The following is a 25,706-nucleotide window of genomic DNA, read 5'->3' on the forward strand; positions in this document are numbered from 1 at the left end:
AGCACTTTAGCTTGTTTGTTAGATAAACAAGGCAAACCAGAAACTACAGCTAAGCAGCTTCCGTATTTGGGGTCGTCACCACAGCAGAAGGACCTATGCCAAAGATCTTCAATGAAAGGAAAAACAGTGAGGGTTCGTTTGCTCACTGTCAGGGTCAGAACTAAGCCTTGGCCAGCCTCTTCCCTAGGGTAAGGCATGAGCATCTAGGCTTCTTCTGTGTATCTCTTGTTGCTTAATTGTGTCTCCATTAAGGGTGTATATCCTTTTTGAAGTCTTCTATATTGAAGGAAAAGCAACAGTGCAAAAAGACCAACGAAAACCACCAGCATCCCCATAACCACTGAGAGGGTTGTGGTCCAATCTGAAGTTTCTTCAACTGAAATTAAAGCAGAAGAGAAGGGTCTATGACAGGGATTTTCATCGGTTGAATACTCTTAGAAAAGGGAAGAATAAACCTATTAGCCTTTCACATGCACTTTTGTTGATAAAGCAAAACTACACGGGCTGGAATAAAATTTATCTTCTCCTTCCTTACCAACTATTTATCATATCCACAATTGTTTTTCTGGAGGAAGTGGGAAATGGCATTCCATTATTTGAATGTAGATTATTGCATTTTAAAAATTTCTTACGATAAATACTTATACAGAATAAACCCTCCAAGGAAGTATATAACTACTTTTGTGAGTTAGAAACTCATTTGTAAAAAATGCATGCTAGGGCCTCCCTGGTGGCGCAGTGGTTGAGAGTCCGCCTGCCGATGCAGGGGATACGGGTTCGTGCCCCGGTCTGGGAGGATCCCATATGCCGCGGAGCGGCTGGGCCCGTGAGCCGTGGCCGCTGGGCCTGCGCGTCCGGAGCCTGTGCTCCGCAACGGGAGGGGCCACAACAGTGAGAGGCCCGCATACCGCAAAAAGAAAAAAAAAAAAAAAAAAAAAAAATGCATGCTAAAATGGTACCGGGGAACTGCAAAATATACAACATTCAGGTCTAGAAATTCTTCCATTGTCTCTTTTTTATGGGGTGATAAGTGAGTAAGACATATGAGATTGGCTATTATAACAGGAGCCATTCAATAGCAAGAGCAGAAGGAATTTGGACCCATTTAAATAGTTGTGAATAAAATCTGAATCATCACACGATAAATCCAATCCTCTATTCAAATATATTTTATAAGCACTTTTCCACAAAATTAATGGATTTCATTTTTTGTTGTTTCCTTAAAAATTATCATATCCTTGGCCAGCTGTTCTTAAATTCAGTTTCTCTGAACTGGGTTCTTGTTCTATACTCTACACTTCTCTAAATGTAAGATTGTCCTTCTAGTTAGTTCCCTCCAATCCACAGAGGACCCTGACTCATCACAATGGTGTTTCTCCAAGAGGATTTTAATTTGTCTCTTCCTGCAGCAATCTGGCAGGATCTATTGCCATCCTCATCTTCTTAAAACACAGATTTTTATTCTGTCATTTCTTGGTTCAGGAGCCAAAAATGATTGCCTTTGTTATTGTCCAAACTCCTCTGCTTAGCTTTTTTTTAGTTACTTATTATTTTTTAATTGTGGGAAAATACACATTACATATATTTTACCACCTTAACCATTTTTAAATTAAGTTCCGTGACATTAAATACATTCATTGTGCAGTCATCACCACCATCCATCCACAGAAATTTTTTCTCTTGCAAAACTGAAATAGTAATTCCTCAACCCTCCATTCCCTCCCAGCCCCTGGTAACAACCATCCTACTTTGTGTCTCCATGAATTTCACTACTCTAGGTGCCTCATAGAAGTAGAATCCTAGTTTTTGTCCTTTTGTGACTGGTTTATTTAACTTAGCATAAAGTCTTCAAGATTCACCCATGTTACAGCATGTGACGGGATTTCCTTCCTTTTTAAGACTGAATAATATCCCATTGTATGTATCGCCCACATTTTTTTATCCATTCATCTGTCATTGGGCACTTGGGCGGCTTCCACCTTTGTCTGTTGTGAATAATGCTGCTATGACCAGAGGTGTACAAATATCTCATTACTTGCCTTCAATTCTTTGAGGGTATATATATGCCCAGAAGCAGAATTGCTGGATCGTATGGTAATTCTACATTAATTGTTTGAGGAGCTGCCATATTGTTTTCCACACAGCCTACGCTAACATTCCCACCAGCAGTGTACCAGGATTCCATTTTCTCCAAACCCATCAACACTTGTTACTTTCTGCTTTCCAGAGTAGTAACCCTCTTAATGGGTGTAGAGTGGCATCTCGTGGTTTTTGCCCAGCTTTTAAAGCGCTCAGTAACCAGGCCCTTCTCTCAAATCCAACTTTAATTCACAGTTATCTACCCAAGCCTTCCACTACAACCAGACCTTCTTCTCATGGTCCTCTATATAGACTACGTGTCTTTCACAGCCCTGTTCCCTGGCCTTCTTCAATCTAAAATGCTCCCTTCTTTCCCCCTCACCTACCTAAGACCTACCAGCTCTTTAGTCTAGTTCAAGACCCAGCTCCTTTCTCAAATCCCTCTCTCCTTTCTCCAACCTTTTGTTATAGTTATGTCTCCCCAGGCAGGATTGTAAATATCTTTGTCAAACCAATAAATGAATGTAATTTGTATCTTCTAATGAGTTAGTGCATTCTGGGCATATTTAGACTCTTGGTCTGTACCTGTTAATTGGCTGATGTCAGAGGACATGGAAGCATGGTCAAAATGCACATTCCAAACTTTCTGATTATTATTATGTTCAATTCCAGAGAAAATAGAAAAGTTTCAAAGAGATATCCTTAGCTGACCAAAGAACAGAAACTTCAAATCAGTAAGGGGAACAAGCTGCAGTAGATATAGAACTGGAAGGAAAAAGAAAGGACAGGGTCCAGGGTCTGAAAGGCTTTGAAAGCTAGAGAGAGACAGAGAGAGATACGTGACCTCAGAAATCATCTTGATTACTTTGCACCAATGGGGAAACGCCACCAGCAGATAGGCCGTATGTTTTTCAGCTTCTTGACAAATTTAGAGATTTTTTAAATTGTTTTACCTTCCTTTCTCAACCTGTCCTAAGATTCTTTAAATGGCACATGGCGCTATACTGGGGCCTGGGCAAATAAAAAAAATATATGCCCATACATACACTTATCAAAATATCCTCCCATATTTTGAACCAGGTGGAAAAGCTAACAAAAAACCTACAACTTAAAAACATGACTTCAAAAAATTCATTAAAAAAAAAAAAATGTACACATGAAGCCCCGTGCAGCCCAATCTATTGGCAGACCATTGTCATCTTCACAAACCCATTCAGCAGGTGTGGTACTGGCTAACTGGGGAAAAAAAAAAAAAATTGGTCTACTTACAAACTGATGCAGGGGTATAAAACAAACAAACAACGACAGCCTGTCTTTAAAATTTTGATAGTGTATTCATCATAGATTTTTTTGCATGAATTTGGGTTTTTGAGAATATTACTCCTTAGCTCAATTACTGAGTTTTTGGCCTGCCCTTGAACTTTGTGCCTGAGGCACGTGCTGCATCTGCCTCACCATAAGCCCAGCCTTACCTTCAGTTCCTGCTAGTATCCATCCATGGGTGGCCAGTGCATTTTGATTTTATTGCTTAGGCATTTCAAACCACGGCCAGTTTTCAATTAATTCAAGTAGAATTGTCAAATCGGGTGTAGATACTTTCCCTGTGAAATAAGTTCTCTTAACAACTTTCAATTTTCTAAAACAAGAGTCATCCAACCAGTCCCTTTTCTGATGTTTAATTGGTAGTTTAAAGGCTCATTTTGGTAAATATAGATACTCTATAAAATTGCCAATAAACTTAACTAGACCTGAGTACTTCAATTTAAGGTCGTGGTTTACACTAAAAAGAAAGGAAAAAGGAAAGAAAGCTTCTTTAGAAGATGAACGAATCACGCATTTAGAAGTTGCATTAGTTACCTGGCAGATCAATGGCATAGCTATAGCCAAGCTGGTCTGCAGTTAAAAAGAGTTCCTCATTAGTCACCGGAGGGAAGAAAGGAACCATGTTATACATCCGATTGTGACCAATGGGTGCCAGCTCCTGAGGCCAGGCATCCGCAGGGGGATTGAACCTTTTCATCCACTCGTCAAAAATGGCATCAGTAAAGGAATGAAGGACCTGCAAGACAGTTGAACACAGTGTTAACATTGATAGGTCTGTTCCAATCAGACCAATCTGATTGGAACTTTCTCGAAAATGAAATGGGGTTGGGCCTCTCCCGTTGCAGAGCACAGGCTCCGGACGCGCATGCTCAGCGGCCATGGCTCACGGGCCCAGCCGCTCCACGGCATGTGGGATCCTCCTGGACCGGGGCACGAACCCGTGTCCCCTGCATCGGCAGGCAGACTCTCAATCACTGCGCCACCACGGAAGCCCAAAACAATGTTATTTTAATTACTCAAGATATGCTCTATGACTTTTTAAGGAAGATAAATATAATAGACCCATTTTTAAGTGCTTTGCTCTTGATGGGGGAAAAGCAATGTCCTATATACTTCTTTTGTAAAATTTCAACTAAACTCATACTAACTCAGAAGTATTTTATATTTGCTACTATGACCTATTAATCTTAGTAATTTTATTGCAGCCTAGAAAAGTAGAGTCTGATAAGTTCTTACAGGCTTAACTTAGTGTAATCCATTAGATCTTTGTTTTTAGAAACTCATTTTCTCTTTTCTTGCTTTATGTTCTTAAATTCCTTTCTTATCCAAATGATTGTCATTGTTAAGAAATACAAATAAACAACAAGGTTTTACTGTATACCACAGGGAACTATATTCAACATCTTGTAATAATCTAATAACCTATAATAACTATAACGGAAAAGAATCTGAAAAAGAATATATATATATATACATACAATATTGTGTTAATTTCAGGTGTGAAGTAAAGTGATTCAGTTACATATATAATATACACAATATTATATGTAAATAAATTGACTATAGCTCAATAAAAAAAGAAAGAAAGAAATACAAATGGTAATAAGGCTGCTTGTATATCTTAATTCCATTTAGAATTTCAGCATATAAGGTGAAGAACAGACACATGAGCTATTCAGTGAGTACTAACCATGCAACCTATGAGTCTCCTAGCTACTGTGGAACTGAAAGAATTACAACTTGCCAAATGTAACTTTCTAGGAGGACAATATCCGAATACACTTTAAGAATATTATCTTTAGGAATTGGGAAGAAAGTTACTAGTCTCTAACATACTTTCTTTTGTGGCAGTTAACTATTTAACTTTATAGTCTATTGGTTTCCCTCTTTTTTTTCTTTTCTAGGTTATACCTGCATTTAATATTGAAAACAGAACTACTTAGCATTCCTGCGACTTAATATTATTTTCCATGATAAATGTGTGCATTTCCTTCAATTACCTTAAAATTAGAATTTCAGAGATCAGTTCAGAGTTCTTCCTGCATTTTAGCATTATACCTTCTTATACTCAATATTGCGATCACATACAACTTTGTATTTCTCTTGCTTGAAGAGATTTCAGAAAAATAAATTTAATAAATGTTATATGCAATGTTTTTGCATAAATTGACTCATGAATTTGAAATTCCAGAAGCTATAACTCTGTTAACTTAAGTGCTTTAACCTGGCTTTCGATACTGTTGAAGCTGAATTGGCTTCAACATGAAACTCTTTGTAAACAGCCTAAAGTAACTGTGAGTTCTGGACCTGGTGCCAAAACAGTACTCCTTCTGTGCCTTCAAAGAAGGTCTGAGGCTTTTTGTCTATTTATATATACATAACTTATACGAAAGAAAACAAAATTTTAACTATTAAAGGTATTAAAAGTAATGAAGACAAGGACGATTAAACATCTAGTGTCTTTGAACTACATGTAAGTCACGAAATTCCTCGTCCATAAAGTCATAATATGGCTTCTAACTAGAGCAGGAAGAGAAAGATGACTAAAGAGACATCTGTACAGCAGAGAAGACACTGATCCCTTCAAGATGGGGTTGGCAAACTAAAGCCTGCTGGGTAAATAAGGCTCGCAGCCTGTTCTTGTAAATAAAGTTTTATTAGAACACCACACTTGTAGGCAGCTAGGGGAGGGGGATCCCTGCTGGAAAAGAACCAGATACAGCTTTTCGACATAAGAGAGGCCATTTTAAGCCTAAGCCGTTTTGTGATCTAAGCCTGTCCTCAATGCTTGCCCTTGAACAGGCCTCAGTAATAACAATTTTAAGGAAACAAAAGAACAAACTGACTGTTATCAGGCAAGAGAAGTAACTATAGCAAAGACAACAAATTAGTTGTAAAAACTCTCAGTTCCGTTTCAATGGTAAAGATTAGCCTGAAGCATGTTCTTGAGCTGTTCTGAAGAATCTAAACCCCCCTCTAGCGCTCAACCACCTGATCAGTGGAACCTAGGAGATGATGATGTTAACCTTTTCTGACTTGTGACTTGGACTCTGTCGACCTTTGCCCCAGTTCTATGCTGAATCTCCTCTGCACAAGCCCCTTCATGAATATTCATGTACCCTTAGCTTAAAACTTCCCCAATTTTGCTGTTCCGAGAGACACTGCTTTGGGAAATATCCCCAGTGTTCTCCTGAAATATCCCCAGTGTTCTCCTTACTTGCTGCAAGCAATAAATCTTTCCTTCTTCAGATCAATCTTTGGCTTGGTTGTGTCTTTTGGCTCGATGTCTGCCAAGAGACTGAACCCAGTCTTTGGGTAATACACTCACTTGTTCATGTATTGTCTATGGCTGCTTTCATGTTACAGTGGCAGGGTTGCATAGCTACAACAGAGATCATCTGGCCTGCAAAGCCTAAAACACGTGTTATCTGGCCATTGACAGAAAAATGTTGTCAAGCCCTGCACACTTAGTGGGTTTCCTCAAAATAAGGACATAAGATTTGGCAGTCCTTGAGATTTAGGATTGAAAATCAAATTACTAGCAACTACAGAAATGTAAATCAAAACTACAATGAGGTATCACCTCACACCAGTCAGAATGGCCATCATCAAAAAATCTACAAACAATAAATGCTGGAGAGGGTGTGGAGAAAAGGGAACCCTCTTGCACTGTTGGTGGGAATGTAAATTGATACAGCCACGATGGAGAACAGTATGGAGGTTCCTTAAAAAACTAAAAATAGAACTACAATACGACCCAGCAATCCCACTACTGGACATACACCCAGAGAAAACCATAATTCAAAAAGAGTCATGTACCACAGTGTTCATTGAAGTACTATTTACAATAGCCAGGACATGGAAGCAACCTAAGTGTCCACTGAGAGATGAATGGATAAAGAAGATGTGGCTCATATATACAATGGAATACTACTCAGCCATAAAAAGAAACGAGATTGAGTTATTTGTAGTGAGACGGATGGACCTAGAGTCTGTCATACAGAGTGAAGTAAGTCAGAAAGAGCAAAATAAATACCATATGCTAACACATATATATGGAATCTAAAAAAAAAAGTGGTTCTGAAGAACCTAGGGGCAGGACAGGAATAAAGACGCAGACATAAAGAATGGACTTGAGGACATGGGGAGGGGGGAGGGTAAGCTGGGATGAAGTGAGAGAGTGGCATGGACATATATACACTACCAAATGTAAAATAGATAGCTAGTGGGAAGCAGCCGCATAGCACAGGGAGATCAGCTCGGTGCTTTGTGACCACCTAGAGGGGTGGGATAGGGAGGGTGGGAGGGAGATGCAAGAGGGAGGAGATATAGGGATATATGTATATGCATAGCTGATTCACTTTGTTATAAAGCAGAAAGTAACACACCATTGTAAAGCAATTATACCACAATAAAGTTGTTTAAAAAAATTACTGGCATTACCTTTGGTAGGAGTGAAAGTCTGGGTTTAATCCTCAGTTCGTCAGAGGATTCTGCTGTTCTACTCAATATTTTGGAGTACTGGGTAGGAGTGACATTTTTTCTTATGAATATGAGTTGTATGTACAAATTATATAGTTTAAAATGTGTTTTAATAAAAACTTATTTAGAGACATATGGTGTCAATAGATGTGTAGATAGATAGCAGAGGAGGTAGAAATCAAAATGCTTGGCATAATCTGATGGCTGAAATGATAGCCTGAAAAGTGATGTGAGATACCAAGTTAGAGCCAGGGAACAAGGATCATCCTACAGAAGAACAAAGATGGCAATGGAGGACTCCCAGACAAGCCCCCACCTTGTTAGAAGTTGAGACCAATAGTCCACATTTCTGATATTCTGATGACAAAAGCAGCTCATTTTTAGCCAGAATCCTTTGTGAAGTGAGGGAAGCCAGGACCAAACACCAAACAGAGTTTTGGACCTCAGGTACCTGGGCATCATGCAAGGGTCACAGTACCTGCACAGTACTTCCAGCCCATCACTTACCTTCAACACCACTCATCCCACCAATGAAAAATCACTCTTCATTATGCTAATGTACGATATGTTATGCTAAATTATGGTATAATTTATAATATTATTATGCTAATTTATGAATCCATCTCTGGACTGTAAACTCCCATCTAGGGTCATTCCAAAGCTAACCATCTCTAAAGTACAGGTTTCTGATGAGGGAACTTCAAATGCTATCTAATCACCCCTATGCTGGAGATTTAAATTAACTTACATATGCATACAGCCCACTCACACAGAGAATAAAACACACGCCAAACCTTAATCTTGTTGTAAAGCACATAAATCCAACACATTATCTAGAAAACTTTTCATCTCTTCTGAGTCTTTGAACATACCACAAAAACAGGATCATTGGCAGCAGAATGTGGCAAAGCATTTGTCCCGTTCAGGAAGGAATGAACCAAATTATGAAGGTTCATCACTTGAGAGTCCAGGGTCCCGTCTGCTTTATCAAATCCTTCCAGGGCATTCCTGAGAGAAATCAGTATGTCAGCGACAAGAGTCATGAATTGAAAAAGGTCCCTTTGTATTGTTTCCAGCCTAGACAATAGTCTTCTATTTTGAGATTGTGTCGGGAAATGGGAAACTCTGTTGTAGCTAAATAGCTAAGAATTAGCAACAACCTTTAATGAGATCTTCTAAAGAGAAGGGAACTCCTAATCCATGCTACTTCCACACCTGCTCGGTTGGAGTCTATATCTTTTGTGTACTGTATGAAGATTATTTACCGTCTTATCTGTCTCCCATGCCAGATATGAACTCCTAGAGGACAGAGACTGCGGTTTCTTCAAATTTGTGTTTCCAGGTCTCAGTACCATGCCAAGCACATGGTCTGAGATCAATAAATTTTTTTTGAATTAACATATAATCTTATATTCCTATTTCTCCACTAAATAAATCTGCTGTTTGACTGTAATACATTCAGCATTCTAAACATATCCCCAAATTCCCCTTATCTTTCTCTTTTTTCCCCTCCTCATTTTCAGGAAATTTTCATTGTCCATACCCTAACTCAGTGATCCTCAAATTTAAGCATACATCAGAATCACTGGAAAATAAAAATACATATTTCATGCCCCACTTCCAGAGTTTCTGATTCAGTAGGTACAGGCTGGGTCCTAACAATCTGTGGTTCTTTCTACCTAACTCCCAGGTGATGTCAATTTTGGTGGTCTGGGCACCATACTTTGAAAACCACTCGCTTAACTAAAATCTATATGGAATGCAATCTGTGTCGACTGCACTTGTATCACAAGGAAAAACTAATGCATGCTCCTTTTCAAGGTAAAGGTCACCCTTCACCTCACCTTTGACACTACTCTAAGGGATGTGTCCAACCCCAGCACAGACTCTGGGCTCTGCTACACTTGGCACAGCCTCTGCAGTAAGTTCAGCCTCCCCTGCCCCTGGCCCCAAATAACACATCAGTTGTATAATTTACACACAGTTGAGAGAGAGAATTCAGTTTGGGAGAAGACCATGAGTCTATCTGCCATTCTTTTTTGGAGCTTCAAAGATGTTTGTTTAAAATCTTATTTATAGCCATACATATTTCTCATCATGCTTACTGTCTTTCTAGAGGGAGAAAATTATTAGCTGGCCTTTAAATTTCAAGTATTGTAATGTTATTGCTGTGCTGTAATCTGAGTTGCATTTAATCTGTAATACTCCTCTGAGATCTCAGACCCCAATATTAAGGTCTATGGTTGACATTTTTTTTAAGGGAGAAAAGAAAAAGAAAAATCATGAGCAAATATTTCAAAAATACTCTATATAGTGAGGTGCCTTGGTTCTGAAGACTGTACTTATATGTGTACAGAAATTAGAAATACAAAAGGTGGTTTTGAATGGCTGAGTTAGAAGATATTGATTCTACGCTATTAATGATAGTAGGTGGATGATGACTTTCTTGACACTGATGCCTTGTTACCCTCTTCTACCAAGTGCTACCCTATTACTGAGCCTTGATGTCTCCCAACACCTGGATTTCCTTCCAGTTCATTACAACCGCAGGTGTGAAAATCTAAACGTATTGTAAAACGCCAGGGTCGCTGAGCTCAGAGCACCAACCTGAAGCTGAAGGTAGAGTTCTGGAAGAAAGGAGGATTGTCAAACTTCTTGAGAGACAGGCAATCTCGTATGTCTTTTAAAGTTGGCAATTTCTCACTGTTTCTTCCCACTTGATTTCTTCTCAACAAACCTTCATAGGTTCCATTACACAGGGTGACCCGGCGGTTGTAGTCATCCAAGCTAAGATGTGTAAAGAGATTAGAAATAATATGCATAGTATCATAACTTTGAGCCCAGTAAAACAATCAAGGTTATAGTCATGGTAAAATTTTACTACAGTTACCTTACAAGGGTCAAAAATTTGTGGTAAAAGTACTGCTTCCAAAAGCAATTATGGATTAAGGATTTTCAAAAACATAGATGCATGAAATATGAATCAACACATAAATAATGAAGAAAAATTACCATTCCGTTGGAAAGACATAAGAGGGTTTACTAGGCAAGACGGTGACTCCTATTATGTGCATCTGAATCTTGAGTAACTGAGGAGAGACCAGGCTAGACTGTATTAATATTGAGCTAAGCCAGTTTGGGCAGAAATAAAGCTAGGAAAGCATATCAGGCAAACTGAAGGCAAATGAAGGTGGTCAGAGTGAAAACACATGAAACTACATGCAGGAGAAGTATTAGGAGAAACTCTGTATTAGAAAATGTTCTAAGGCAGAAGGGATGGTTAATTGGTAAACGGGGATGCTGGGAAGGTCCCGTGTCCATAAGATTATATCCTACATGCCTGTTGGGGCCTGGAATTCCACCATCAGAACAGTATTTCATTTGGTAGAGATCAAATTTTAAAGATGTTTCTGCGTGCATTTTTTTTTTTTTTTTTTTTTTTTTTTTGCGGTACGCGGGCCTCTCACTGCTGTGGCCTCCCCCGCTGCAGAGCACAGGCTCCGGACGCGCAGGCCCAGCGGCCATGGCTCACGGGCCCAGCAGCTCTGCGGCATGTGGGATCCTCCCAGACCGGGGCACGAACCCGTATCCCCTGCATCGGCAGGCGGACTCTCAACCACTGCACCACCAGGGAGGCCCCTCTGCGTGCATTTTAATGGGTGAGGGGATCCTACTGGGTGTGTGAGAACAGAATCAGCACACACATGAGGATGAAAGATGCCAGTACCTAAAAACTAGGCAAAAAACAGCCTCCAAAGCAGCCTTTCCCAAGTGTGTTCCAGTGAGATGGTCTGTGAAATAAGGGTGTCAGGGTCAGATAAGTTTAAGCCCCTCTTGAAAAATAAGAACACGGTTACTTATGAAAGGCTCTGAGACATTCTAAAATCTTATAAACCCTTTTAACTCAGCATTCTCTAAATTTATTTGATCAGAGGAATCTCTTTTCACATACCACCCATTAATAGCCCAAGGCACTATGAGAAATGGTGCCCTTATGGAATGACGTTAAGTCATGTACAAAACACTTACTACATCCCTATGAGCACTGCCTGGAGGGCTGTAGGAAAAGCTTAGGATGTAGAAGATGGGATCACAGTGAGCTAGACCTAGACGCCCGAAAACAAGCACATGCCCAGCCTGGGGCGTGGACCACGAAGCTCTGTGCCATGGAGCGGTCGAAAGACAAAGGACAAGGGTTCTAGTATAGTGGAGTTCAAAACAGGAGGATCGTGGAGGAAACAAATGAATATAGGAAGATAGAAGAGCTTCTTGGGGAATCTCTTCCTGAGATGTGAGCCAGGAAAGAGAAACAAATTCAAGGAATCACTAGGACAGAATTCTTTGTAGGGTATGGGCTGCTTGTGTGTTCTTTAGTACTTTGGTTTTTTTTTTCAAATACCAAACATTTGTTGGTGTCACTTACGGTAGAAAAAAGTTTCTACACCAGATACACATGACCCGATTTGAGTACTTTAGAGATTCGTCTCACCACCCCATTTCCTGTTCCCCTCAACTCCCCAGCACCCTATGGCCCAGCCATATCAGACTGCTTCTAGGGACTTTTCTAACTTCATACATGATGTCCCCTCCATCTAGGACACACTACCCTCCCCTGCCTCTGGTTGAGAGATCTGTGCCTCCTTGAAGTCTCAGGATACTCGTGTCTCCACCTCTTAAAGACTTTCACTGATTCTCTTCTTGGCTTTGGACATACACATATTAAAATACTTCTCACGTTATATTGTAGTTTGTTTACCAGCCTTCTACCTTTGTAAGTATAAAATGATATTCCAGAGGGAAGCTATATTTTATTCATCCTTGTATTCCCAGCACTATTAAACTGCTTAGAATATGATCAGTGCTTAAGACGTGTTGTCTGAATACAGGAACTACGTCTCATTTTAAGACAGTTGATCTCAAAGTGATGGCCAAGCATACTCAATTCACAAGTGTGATTTCCATACCTCTATTTTTTTTTTATTAAAGGGCTCAGCGTTTTTGAAAATCCCACCTCCCTCAGGAAAATAATGTTCAGAAACATGTAAACAGAATCCAACATGCATTAGAAACAGAATTGTAAAGTTATTCTCCATCTCTCAGAAATAAGAAAATACAATCTCTGGATTTCTGCTGCAGGTACACATGTGATTACCTGTCACAGACAATTTCCCAGCTTGAGAATCTGGAGTTTTGACTAATCAGAGTCGGATCATCTTGTCTTGCAGCCCCAAGCAGCTGGTCTGTACACACGTCACACTCATTCCTCCCGGTGGCAAAGTTCCAGTAGGGCAAAGCAAAGGACTCATTGCCAGTGAGGCGCTAAAAGCAAAGGGCATGACCAGTCATTTAATTCATGTCATCAGATACAACAAGAAAATGTATAAAGCAAAGACTGATACGGGTCTTGACCAAATACATAGCAAAATTAAAAGAAACTAATGTTTGGACCAACCTGGAGATCTCTTTCCAGCCACAACAAATGGTAGCGGTGCCAGGTAACGAAGGCAGGGCCTTGGTGTGAGAAATCTATGGCCTTGTATGGGCGCCCTGGTCCTAAAACAATAGGGAAACATGTTAGAGGTCACAGAATAGATTTTTTTTTAAATGTTAAATGTTAACTGGGAGGTGCTGCAGAGCCAATAAGTCCGTGATGTTTTAGTCGGAAAACAACTTTTTTAAATTAATTAATTTTTTAAATTGAAGTATAGTTGATTTATAATGTTTCAGGTGTACAGCAAAGTGATTCAGTTTATATATATATGTGTGTATATATATAAATATATACACACATATATATATGCTTTTTCAGATTCTTTTCCATTATGGTTTATTCCAGGATACTGAATAAAGTTGCCTGTGTTATACAGTAGGCCCTTGCTCTTTATCTATTTTTTAAGATAAATTTATTTATTTATTTTTGGGTGCGTTGGGTCTTCGTTGCTGCACGCAGTCTTTCTCTAGTTTCAGTGAGCAGGGGCTACTCTTCGTTGCAGTATGTGGGCTTTGCAGTGGCTTCACTGCAGTGGCTTCTCTTGTTGCAGGGCACAGGCTCTAGGTGCCTGGGCCTCAGTAGTTGTGGCTCATGGGCTTAGTGGCTCCATGGCATGTGGGATCTTCCTGGACCAGGGCTCAAACCTGTGTCCCCTGCATCGGCAGGCGGATTCTTAACCACTGCACCACCAGGGAAGCCCTTTATCTATTTTATATATAGTAGTGCATATCTGTTAATCCCAAATTCCTAATTTATCCCCCCCTTTCCCTCTTGGTAACCATAAGGAAAAACAACTGTTTTTGTCATTTATCTCTCTGAAAGCAACAACAACAAAACAATCTCAGCAGCAACTAGGAGTTTTAGGATAAGTTCTCCTTCATCTCTCGAAAGATTGACAGCAGAGATCCAGAGAAATTCAGGTCATCTTAAGAGCTCCTGTTATAAATTTAATTTTTAAGCAATGTTTCGTGAAGATAGAATGAGTATCCCCCAAAATAGATCAAGACCTAAATGACATATATTTCTAAAAGACATTTTCTAACCTATTCCTCACAAAAGCATGTATTTATAGGGAGGGATTAATGAATAATAAAGCAACTTCAACTGCACTTAGTCCAAATTCAGCATTTATGTAACCAAAAGGCACTTCCACGGATTCTGCCTCAGACATCAATCAGTTACAACTATTAGCTGACAAGCATGGTCGCCGAGCCCAGAAGAGAGAAAAATACATTCCAACCAATTTGGCTGGCCTCTGGAACTGCCAATTTTAGTGAAAAGCTTTGGGAGATTTAATGACCTCCTTACTGCCTGTTCCATCTTTCTTCTCCCTCTCATAACAGCTTTTGATGGTTATGTAGAAATTTTAGCTAACTTTAGTTCTTTTTCAAAATACCCATGATAACTTCAGAGACATGAACAGAAATGAATATAAATTTAATTCCTAGATGCAACCAGAAACTATAGTTTTCTTTTCCTCTTGAGAGACTACCCTCTCATAAAGCAACAATTCCTCAGAGTGATGACAGGAAAACTGTAAAGGTTTATAACCAGAAGAGCCTCCCTATCTACCGATAAAGAAAGACAGACGCTTACCTATGAGGCAAGTTTTAAAAAGACACTGAGGGGAACAAACTGCTGTCACTGATATTGGCTACGCAGCCCTTTGTAAATGTTTTAATGCAAAACAGAGTTTAAAGTTCTCAAAACAAAATGATGAGGAGGGGGCTTCCCTGGTGGCGCAGTGGTTGAGAGTCCGCCTGCCGATGCAGGAGACACGGGTTCGTGCCCCGGTCCGGGAAGATCCCACATGCCGTGGAGCGGCTGGGCCCGTGAGCCATAGCCGCTGAGCCTGCGCGTCCGGAGCCTGTGCTCCGTAACGGGAGAGGTCACAACAGTGAGAGGCCCATGTACCGCAAAAAAAAAAAAAAAAAAAAATGATGAGGGGGAATCAAGTGAGGGGGAGTGAGCGATACACACAAGGACAGATGATTTCAAATGAGAATCTTACTATTCAAAGTGAACTCTGTATCTTCATTCACCCTGACCCCAAAGAGAAGCCCCAGAAGTGGGGATAATTGCAAATAGAGCCAAAGCTCAGGACAGCACTGAGCAGAATCTGGACTGGACTCCAGCCCTCCTGGAGCGAACTGGTGGCCATGGCTTTCCCCTGACTGAAAATAACAGAGGATAAAGTTTGATGAACCAGATTAATGACGTTCCTAACAGACAGCTCCCATCCCAGGCCCCAGTTTTTAGTATCTGGAAGAGCAGGGTGCCATTTTCTCAAGCATCCAGCCTAACTGTGGTTCAAAGGGCTAAGCCAAGCTACACTGCTGTGGCTCAGCACATGCTTTTCCTTGACAGTTCAACTCCAAAAACCCTGGGAATTACAGCAGTGTATGGGCACCATGAGTGATGACCTGGAAGTCTCACAACTAATACGTGTGAGTTTAGTGCGATACACACTTCCAACACCAATACTCTAATTCTGCACAAAGAAGCTTCACGTGCGTTTAGCGCACGTTCAGTTAATTCCTCTAATTTGAAGAACAGGTCAGAGAAGGCTTCCATGGTCAGATTTAGAAATGTTTTCTTCTGGAATCAAAAGGAATTTGCCTCCACTTCACCAACTCTTCCCTTTGAGGATGAATAGCTTCGGAGAGACGAGTTTAGACCCTGAACCAAAAACACCAACTATAGGAGAGAATATTTTCAAATGTCCGCAGCCAACGTCCAGGGAGAAACCACTGCATTCTAACATCGGGCAGCATCTGATAATTCAATGACTTTCATAAATCTAATTCCTCTTTGATTCCTTGAGAGGTTTTTCTCTTGTCAATTAACTTGCCTGAAAATACTTCCCACCCACCCACCCAACCCCAATCCCAAACCTATAATAAAATACCTTAGACTCAGGGGAAAAAAAGCCTCACCTAATAATGTATCTCTAACGGAATAATAATGGAGCCACACAAAGAAATCATAAATGCTGCAGTTGGCGATCTGTGGCTGGGTCCCATTGGTCCCGAGCAGGCCTAGCCAGTGTTGCGTGGTGATCACGTAGTCGGGATGCGGCGTGTTCTTTGCGAGGTCTAAGGAGCCCAAGAACTGCTCACGCTCCTGAGGGGTCAAGGAGTGGATATTCTGCCGGACAACCAGGGGTTTCTTCTGATCGCAGTTGGGGCCAGTCCAGCCAAACTTGCAGTCTCCACAGTTATAGCCGGCAAAGTTTCCTAGTGCATTTTAAAAATTAAGGGATACAAGTTATTATGAAATATTGAGTAGAGTTCCCTGTGCCATAGAGGAGATTCTTGTTGTATCTATTCTATGCCTTCTTTGAATGACCATAGCACTTGTTGTCTGTATCATTTTTATGTCTGTGGTTGCTTTGTGACTGAAAATGAAAATTTTCTATTTGTTCATGTCCTGGCCCTTCCTTAAAAATGTGTTCATTTATGTATTTCATATGTATTGACTACATCTTAGACACCGTGTTAGTTGCTGGTTCTAGATGTTAGTAAAACAGAGATCTTGCTGCTCAAAAGGTCACAGTATTTGTGGGAAAACAAAAAAATGAACAACCTATGTCTCAAAGAGCTTTGTACTTCCCAAAGAGAACACACCTAGTAGGTACAATAAATACATGTATCGTATGTAAAAATAAATAGATAAGTAAATAATAAAAATTAAGGGAAAGATGGAAAAAGAAGCTTATGTAGTTTGGAAGACATTTCTGGGGTAGAACAGAAGAGAAGATCAATTGCCTTTCCTTACTCTCCTCTTGAAATGTTTGTCTCTCCAAGTGGACTGAACACTGGAGAATTCCTAGAAATATTCCCAGCAAAGAAATAGGACAGGAAATGAATTCCATGCTGTTATGAGCTGAACTGAGTCCCCACAAAATTCATATGCTGAAGCCCTAACCCCCAGTGCCTCAGTATATGACTATCTTTGGAGATAGGGTCTTCAAAAAAGTAAGTTAAAATGAAGTCATTGCGGGGAATGATCATTGGCTAATCCAACATGACTGGTGTCCTCATAAGAAAAGGAAATTTGGACACAGTTACCGAGGGAAGATGATGTGAAGACAGGGAGAAGACACCATCAACAAGCCAGCAAGAGAGGCCTCAGAAGAATCCCAGCTGCCGACACCTTGTTCTGGGACTTCAGGCCTCCAGAACTGTGAGGAAATAAGTTTCTGTGTGTCACCCAGTCCGTGGTCCTTTGTTATGGAAGCCCTAGCAAACAAAAACACTGCTGCCTTCCACGTTCCCTTCCTCTCACAGATCATGCCGGGTGTCCCTTCCTGGGGTTGAGCTGTAGCCTTGGATGTCATCACTGCTGAGTCCCCCTCCGCTGCAGCACATACGGAAGGGCTGATGAAAATAGGTCACTGATTTAGAGAAGGAAGAGAATATACACCAAGCTAAAGGTGGAACCAAAATAAAGAAGCTGACTTCCAGGAATTAAGGTGAACTCCAACATTTAAAAAGCTGGTTTATTTCACAAAGAAGACAGAGTTAAGACAAAATCAATGGAGGCTGGCAGGTGAATTAGCTGCCATGGTGTCAGGAAGCGCAAACAAATGGCTCTGCTTTGTTTGTTATCACCCCAGGGACTGAGTACTAGTCATACCAAGCTCTAGGCATGTTTCTGATTAGCATCTAAAGTTTAAATTATCTTAGCTTGACTTTTCCCTTTTTAGCCTTGATTATTGCTTTTGGGATGACCAGAACCTCATTCCTTAGGTGGTAATAAGTTAGAATAAACATTTAAATATTATTGGCGTGAAATGTTGAAACAAAAAGGGATAATAACTCTTATCTCCTAGGGGATGAGAGGGGTTACGTAAAGCATTTAACGTGAGTGACAACCTCCCTCCCTTCTCTTCCTCCCCCTCCTCCCAGATCTTTTTTTTTTTTTTTTTTTTTTTGTGGTACACGGGCCTCTCACTGTTGTGGCCTCTCCCGTTGTGGAGCACAGGCTCCAGACGCGCAGGCTCAGCAGCCATGGCTCACGGGCCCAGCCGCTCCGCGGCATGTGGGATCTTCCCGGACCGGGGCACAAACCCGTGTCCCCTGCATCGGCAGGCGGACTCTCAACCACTGCACCACCAGGGAAGCCCCTCCCAGATCTTTTTACTTGCTCTTCCTTCTGTCTAGAACACTTTTCCCTCACGGTCTCCCTACATTCCTCTTTGCATGGGTTACCTATTCCACCTTTAAGCGTCACAATGGGCTCTCTGCAAGGTCATCCCTGGTCCCACACATCAGGGTGATGATCCCATGCTGTGCTCCTATGACACCTCATATTTCCTTTTTCATTGAATTAATCGTGCCAACTGTAGACATCTAGTGGTCTCAGCTACAGGCAACTGGAAGGCAGTTATCCTGCTGCCTAGGCCTACACTTGGCCTTGTACAAATGAATATTTCTTTAATGAATGAAAGAAGCATAAAGCCAAATCACCACGATGGACACTTTAAATATCTTACTATTTTTTTGTCAGTTATATGTCAATAAAGCTGAAATTTAAGTTTTTTAATTAAAAAAAGGAGTATAAAGCATGTAGTAGATGATTCAATAAGCCTCAGTTTTCTTCTTCCTTTCTCTTCCTTGTGAATTAGAAGGAAAGGCAGGCCCTGCAAATAATTTTGATAAACTATAAGTACCAAAATAGATGCAAGTAAAACATACTATGACCATAGTAAAGAGAGGGTTATTTGGATCTCTAAAGGAAAAGAAAATTTTCCAATAACATGAAAACAAAACGATTAGCATGTGTCCTACGTGAAGAAAATGCACAGGCCTCCTTCTCTATGAACCCAATGGATTTTTTGATGGTTAAAGAAAATGTCCTTAAAAATATCACAAGTAGGAAGTTTTTTTTTTTAATTTGGGTTCTATGCTCTTTGTAACATACAAAATATTCTACCTACTCTTACACAGCTTATTTGTATTTTCCTGTTTCAACACCAAATGAGAACCTACGTTTAAAAAAAATACTTAAAAGGGAAAATTCTACTAGTCCGAAGACTGAAAATCAAGTTCTTGAAGAGTGTGCATTAAACATTAAAATTTATGTTGATCACTGGAGTGAAGCTATTAAATATAAATTATTTAACAAATATTTATTCAACAGCTACTACAGTATCAAATGCTATGCAAGGTACTTCAGGCTTCACGGAGCTTGGTGTCTATTTATTTTCCCATGGGGTACCTACTAAAATTGTATAATATCTATTTTTAAAACATCTTTGATTAAAATGTATCCCCTACTTTGGCAGCTTCTATAGGAATAGAATATTTTTTGAGAAGTGATTGAACAAAACACATGTGAAGAATACTAAATACCTAAACTTCCAGCTGTTTACCTACAGCCAGGTGATTGGAGGTGAATGTGTAGTCATAGCTCTACAATAGAAGAACAATTCCTTCCTCCAAAATGCTAAGAAATAGCACACACACATTTCAAAATAGTAAATTCGATACATTTCTAGAATTAAAGGCATAAAACTTGTCTTTGAATTTTGGGGTCTCATTATTAAAATTGAGTAATTCATAACTTAGGCCATGAGTTTTAAGATCTTTGCATTTCCTCTACCATGATTCTTTTTGGTTGCTAGAAACAAAATTACCAATAACTAATTATCTCCCTCATTCATTTATTCAACAAATAATTTATTAACACCTAATACCTAAAAGGAGGTCAAAACTAATCATGCCCTGCTCTGTGCACCCACAGCTTTATGTACATTCATGCAGTTGCCACACGTGGTAAATTTGGACTTGACCTCTCAAAGCCTGTCCTATTGGAATAAGAGTTCTACTTCATCGGGTTCTTATGGGAAGCAATCATGTTAATACAGAGTAGTATTGGTACATAGTAAGGTCTATATAAAGTGTTACCATTAGTAGGTTTACCAGATACCACTTATCAAGTCGTATGGTCTAAGTATTTGTTTTTGTACCTGTCTTACTCATCCACTACACTGTGAACACATCAAAGATTATGTTGGGGTTTCTTCCTCTTTGTACCTGAAGGGCCTAACATAATTGGTGCTAAATAAACATTGGTTGGGTGGCTGATGAAGGAGTCATGAATAACTAAATAAAAGGCATTAAGCCCTAGAGGATACAAATATAAGGCAGAGTGCCTTCATCTAGTGGGACGAGGAACATGGGTGGAATGAAATATCAACGCAAGTCTAACTGTGGGAAAAGTGAAAACAAGAATTAACCAAACACCATGAATGACAAAAGACAAAATGATTAATTCTGACTCAGAAGACCAGAGATGCTTCACAATTATGTTGAACAAAGACATCTCATGAAGCCAGAGTTGCCCCTGAAAAGCAATGTAGAAATGCTAATAAGAAAGCATTTGTGTGGATTTGAGCTCACCTATGACCCATAAATGTATTTGATAAAAAATCCCTTTTCCAGCATGTCTGAGAGAAAATATACCCCACAGCTCTGCAGTCAGATCCCTTTCATATTTGAGCTTCTAAACCTGATTTAAAGAATTTGTTAAAATGCTGAAGACAACTGAAAAGTGCAATAACATAAAAGCCTAGCACACAAAGTGTTTATTTCTTTAATTTAGATTTCCTAGTATTTCCTAACATCAACTTAATGAGTTAAATTTTTCCATTAATCCACCAATAGCAGCAGCCAAGATATAGATATAGATATAGATATAGATAGATATATAGATATATAAATGAATGGGGCCCTTTTAGAAAGGATTGCGTTATCTCACTGGGAAATGGAGAGAGAAGAAAGAAAGGATCCCTAGATACCAGTCTATCATTGAGTATGTCCTTGAGTAAAAATTAGATTTAAAAAGACAAAGTCTTATACCTACTTAGGACTGGGGAAAAAATGGAAAGAGAATGAGAACAACCAAACAATGCATGTTCCTACATGAACTGTATCAGCTCAACCTCCAAAGGCTATTAGATTAATTAAGCTTAAAGACCACCGATTAGTGAATTTACAAGGAGCTCTAAATAGCCTATTCTTTTAATTAGAGATTCTATTATATTAATAACAATACTTTATACTCACATGACGCCTTTCATCTACAGAGTTCAAAAGGATTTTCAAATGTGGTTTCATCATTATCCCCATTTCAGAGATTGGAAAATGGAGGCACTTAGTCACTTGTACAAACAAGAAGTTCTCAGATAATTGTTCATAAACCATTTGGTGCACATATTTTTCAAAAATCAAAAGACCCAGCTGTAGCTGGTCTATGCTCAGGAATGCCAACTGGCAGGTGAGACCTGGAAGGTGAATGGCTGATGCCAAAGTCTCCTGAAATTTACCACTTCTTGACAATTAAGTTCAGTAATTTTGGGGGTTCAATTTATCCCCACAGAGAATAGAGAATTTCTCTCTAGAGAATTTGAGCACATAATTTAGGGTTTTTTTCCCCCCTCAGAGTTTGCATTTATTTCTTTTTATTGAGCTAAAATCTTTTACCAACTTCAAGATCGTGGAGACTATGGGTTTTTGTGTGTGTTTTTTTTTTAATTGTGATAAGAATAGCTAACATGAGATCTATCCTCTTAACACATATTTAAGGGTACAATACATTATTGTTGACTCTAGGTAGAATGTTGTACAGTTCTGTTGTACAGAACTCTAGGACTTATTCATGTTGCTTAACTGAAACTTTATGCCTATTGATTAGTAACCCTCTACTTCCTCTTCCTCCCAGCTCCTGGTAACCACCATTCCATTCTTTGATTCTATGAATTTGACTATTTTAGATGCCCCATATAAGTGGGATTATTCAGTATTTATCTTTCTGTAACTGACTTATTTCCTGAGTATAATGTCCTCTGGTTTCATTCATGTTGTTGCATACTGCAAGATTTCCTTCTTTTGTAGGGCTGAATGGTATTAAGTTGTAAATACATACCACTTGGCGAGGATGCAGAGAAATTGGAACCCTTGCACACTATTAGTGCAGCTGCTGTGGAAAACAGTATGGAGGTTCTTCAAAAAATTAAAAATAAAACTATCATATAATCCACCAACCCCGTATCTAAATATTTAACCCAAAGAATTTCAATCAGGATCTCAAAAAGATATTGGCATCCACATGTTCATTGCTGCATTACTCCGAATGGCCACGACGTGGAAACAACTTAAATGTCCATCAAGAGATGAATGGTGTGTTTATCTTTCCACTGTATTAACAAAGCTCAAGGTCATCAACAGTCTGGTTGCTAATATACATTTCTTCATTAATAAATTTTGGGTAACACTAAAAGAATCCCAGTGATTCTATTTACAAAAGAATTTTGAGGCTACCAGAGATCAGGTTTAACTTCTGAAGACTGCCTTCTAAATCATGAAGAAATTACTCTAAGAAAGTAAGCAACTCACTCTTTAGGGAGAATAAACTGAAAGACGTGTGTCTTGCTTTGAGGCATATGACACATCACGGTGATTATTATGTATACCAAATAGCTGTCCAGCTCAGTCACTAAGTACCTAGCCTGGTACGCTGAGGCTCAAAGACAAAGACCATCTAGCCAACATGAGTGGAGCCATCCAAAGTTGGGATGGAAAGAGCTATGGTCCTGAGTGAGTCTAGACAGATCAAATCCTGGAGGAGGGAGACAACTTAGGTCACTGTGACCCTAATTTACTGCCATTTCTAGAGGAATATTTATAACCATACCCTCAGGACAGGGTCTCCACTTTTTAAAAAACTTGCTAGTCAGGTCAGAAATATAGAGTAGATGGTGATAAGGAGAGTTAACAGTTACATCTGAGTTCCTAATGTCTTCTGCCCCCAAGATTCCATAAAATGGAGATTCCCAACCTTTGTAACTTGTGGTACTCTATCATTAATTGACCTGGAAATAAGTTTTCTAGAAGAATTTTTGAGTCATGGACAAAGAAGTCACTGTGTAGTGTGGTTTCCAATCCCACAAGTAATATGAAACCTGCTGCATCTCTTTAGACTGAAAAACCATGAGAATCTACAAGATAATGTCTACAGAAGCAAATGCTCAACTAGCTTAGAAAAAATGAACAGCATATATTCAACATGCTATTAAAAACTTCTTGTCACAATAATACCCCAAGACAAAACAGTTCCTTTGGATCACAGAATTAACAATATGACTACAGAATGATTATAAAGCCAGAATTTTTTTCTTTTCCATTATGGTTTATTACAGAATATTGAATATAGTTCCCTGTGCTAGACAATAGGATCTTGTTTATCCACTGTATAAAAAATAGTTTCAGAATTTAAGTTTAAAAAATCTGATATCATTCCTACATCAACATTACAGCCCTTTGTACATTCCCTTAGTTTACCTTTTTATGTCCTTACATAGCTCAATTATCTGTATTTTCCTATGTTCCAGCATCATATAAGAACATCAATAAAAACATAGTTTCAAAAGGAAAAAACTCTTGTGCGGCTAGACACTGTAGAACAGTTTCCAAGGGCTTTGCTAAAGTTACGGCTTATGTTTTTTGTGTTCCACATGCCCTGCCAGCCTTTGAGTGGTTATCACTGCTGTGCATGTTTGCTGAACACTGGAGGGGAGGCCTGCTAAAGAGGATTTGAGATGGTTCAGAAGAGCCGGAGGATTAAGGAGTGCACAGAGATTTCAAAGAAACAGGTAATAAGAGAGACCAAGGTCTAAAAAAGAGACACTGAGCAAATTTTGAAACGCTCACATCAAACCCAGGTAAGAGTGAAAAAAGCCATTTTTATCTAATAGCCAGCCTCTCTTCTTCAGCTCGCGGAGAAAGCTCTGTCATGCCACATCTCTCCGATGCTGGCAAAATTACAACCCAGTCATAACCTTCCCAAGCAAGACGTATCCTGCTTGAGACCTGTTGAAATCATTAGGAGCGCTGAGATTCGGACTACAGAACACCTATCCTCGACGTCTGTCTTCCAGATGCCAAGCCTCACCCACCACCCTCTTCAACAGGTGCAAACCCATTTCAGAAGGAGAGGGCACTGAATCCATCGTGAAAGGACTTGCTCTGAGTTTCAAAGCTGACTCTTGGGCTCTTTAGCTTCCCCCTCCAACAGACAAGCCCATGGTGTGTCGGCATGCGTTCATATAACCAAGCTTGACCCACGGAATATTTACTTAGTGTTCATACCTAGATATACAAAGGGTGTGAAGAGTATACCAAGACATCAGCCTTACTCAATTCCCTGCCTACGATGGACCAATTTGGTTTGCTTTTCAAAGCCTAGTCTAAGCATCTCAAGAGTCCCATCTCTCCCTTGGAAGGAGCTCCTTTCCCAGCGGGCCTGCCCCACCCAGCTGGGCGCATGCGCACGTCTGCCCGCCTTCCTCACCTGTGCACCTGCAGGTCCGGTCGAAGAACTTCCGTGGCCACCGCTCTCGGTCGTCCTGGTTGCGCAGGACGTAAGGGCCGCTCCAGGGCCTGGTGTCGGTCTGCACCTCCGCGCACTGGCCCCGGCCCTCCCGAGAGCCGCAGACGTCGGCTGTGTCGGCGCCCAGCGGCGGGCAGCACTCCTTGGCCTGCAGGCTGCCCACCGTCATGCAGACCCGGGGGAACTGCGCCCGCACCCGCGGCGGGAGCGCACAGCCCAGGCAGCCGAGCAGAAGCCCCCATCGAAGGGGGCTCATGGCTTTATATTCGGGAGGACTCTCTCTCGCCTTCCACTCCTCACCTCTCTCCTGCTTTCTTCTTGTCTTCCACTCTTGAGCTCTGGAGCATTCACCCAGTTTTGGATTTTTGACTTGCGGTTTGGGGGGTGTATTTTTGTTTCGCGTTCTATTCCTCTCCTCTTGAAAAAAAGATCCACAAGAATTACAGAACCTGCCTGTGTGCACGTGTGTACGTGTACATGCACAGACTACTTTATATGACTCAGATCACTAAAACGAAGTTAATTCCATTAGAAGCACCTCTAATGGCCAGATTTAACGAGGGTAGCGCTTCTCACCGCCTTCCCCCGTGAAATCAGGCTTTGTCTAATTGAGTTAATTGACGGAGTGCTCCAATCACACTACTTATTATACTGGTATTTCTAAACCTCCTCCTTTCCTCCTTAGTCCATGGCTTTAATTGCCTTGAACTCGGTTCAAAAGCCAAACGCCGTTTCGCCTTTATTCTGCCCGGCTTGCCAAATCACGGGGCCTTGTGGGGCTTGTGTAAGGGCTGGGAGAAGCCTTCATTAGGGGGATTAGTATTAGACAAATCCTCATCGTTAGCACATGACCCAAAGTGCACAATGAAGTAGATAAAGTTTCTGGCTTTGTTTCAAGAAGGCCAAACCATCTTCATTATCTAGGCTCATGTGCTCC

General features: G+C 40.3%; 1 protein-coding gene across 2 annotated transcripts; it reads right to left on the bottom strand.

Moving 5' to 3' along the window:
* Positions 1-203: 203 nt before the first annotated feature.
* DCT (dopachrome tautomerase) lies at positions 204-25,102 on the bottom strand (the record flags this gene model as incomplete). 2 transcript variants are annotated; one of them, XM_081214757.1, is made up of 8 exons in its annotated part: positions 204-376; positions 3,937-4,138; positions 8,757-8,892; positions 10,492-10,671; positions 13,037-13,203; positions 13,337-13,437; positions 16,312-16,611; positions 24,731-25,102. In XM_081214757.1, 8 exons carry the CDS (start codon positions 25,023-25,025, stop codon positions 204-206), a joined length of 1,554 nt encoding a protein of 517 aa, XP_081070883.1. The 2 variants fall into 2 exon arrangements, with proteins under 2 accessions (XP_081070883.1, XP_081070882.1); XM_081214756.1 differs by having other exon boundaries at positions 3,937-4,233; positions 8,753-8,892; positions 24,731-25,025.
* Positions 25,103-25,706: the final 604 nt, after the last annotated feature.

The sequence above is a fragment of the Mesoplodon bidens genome, assembly GCF_964165515.1.
Source record: "Mesoplodon bidens genome assembly, chromosome: 17".
Classification (NCBI taxonomy): domain Eukaryota; kingdom Metazoa; phylum Chordata; class Mammalia; order Artiodactyla; family Ziphiidae; genus Mesoplodon; species Mesoplodon bidens.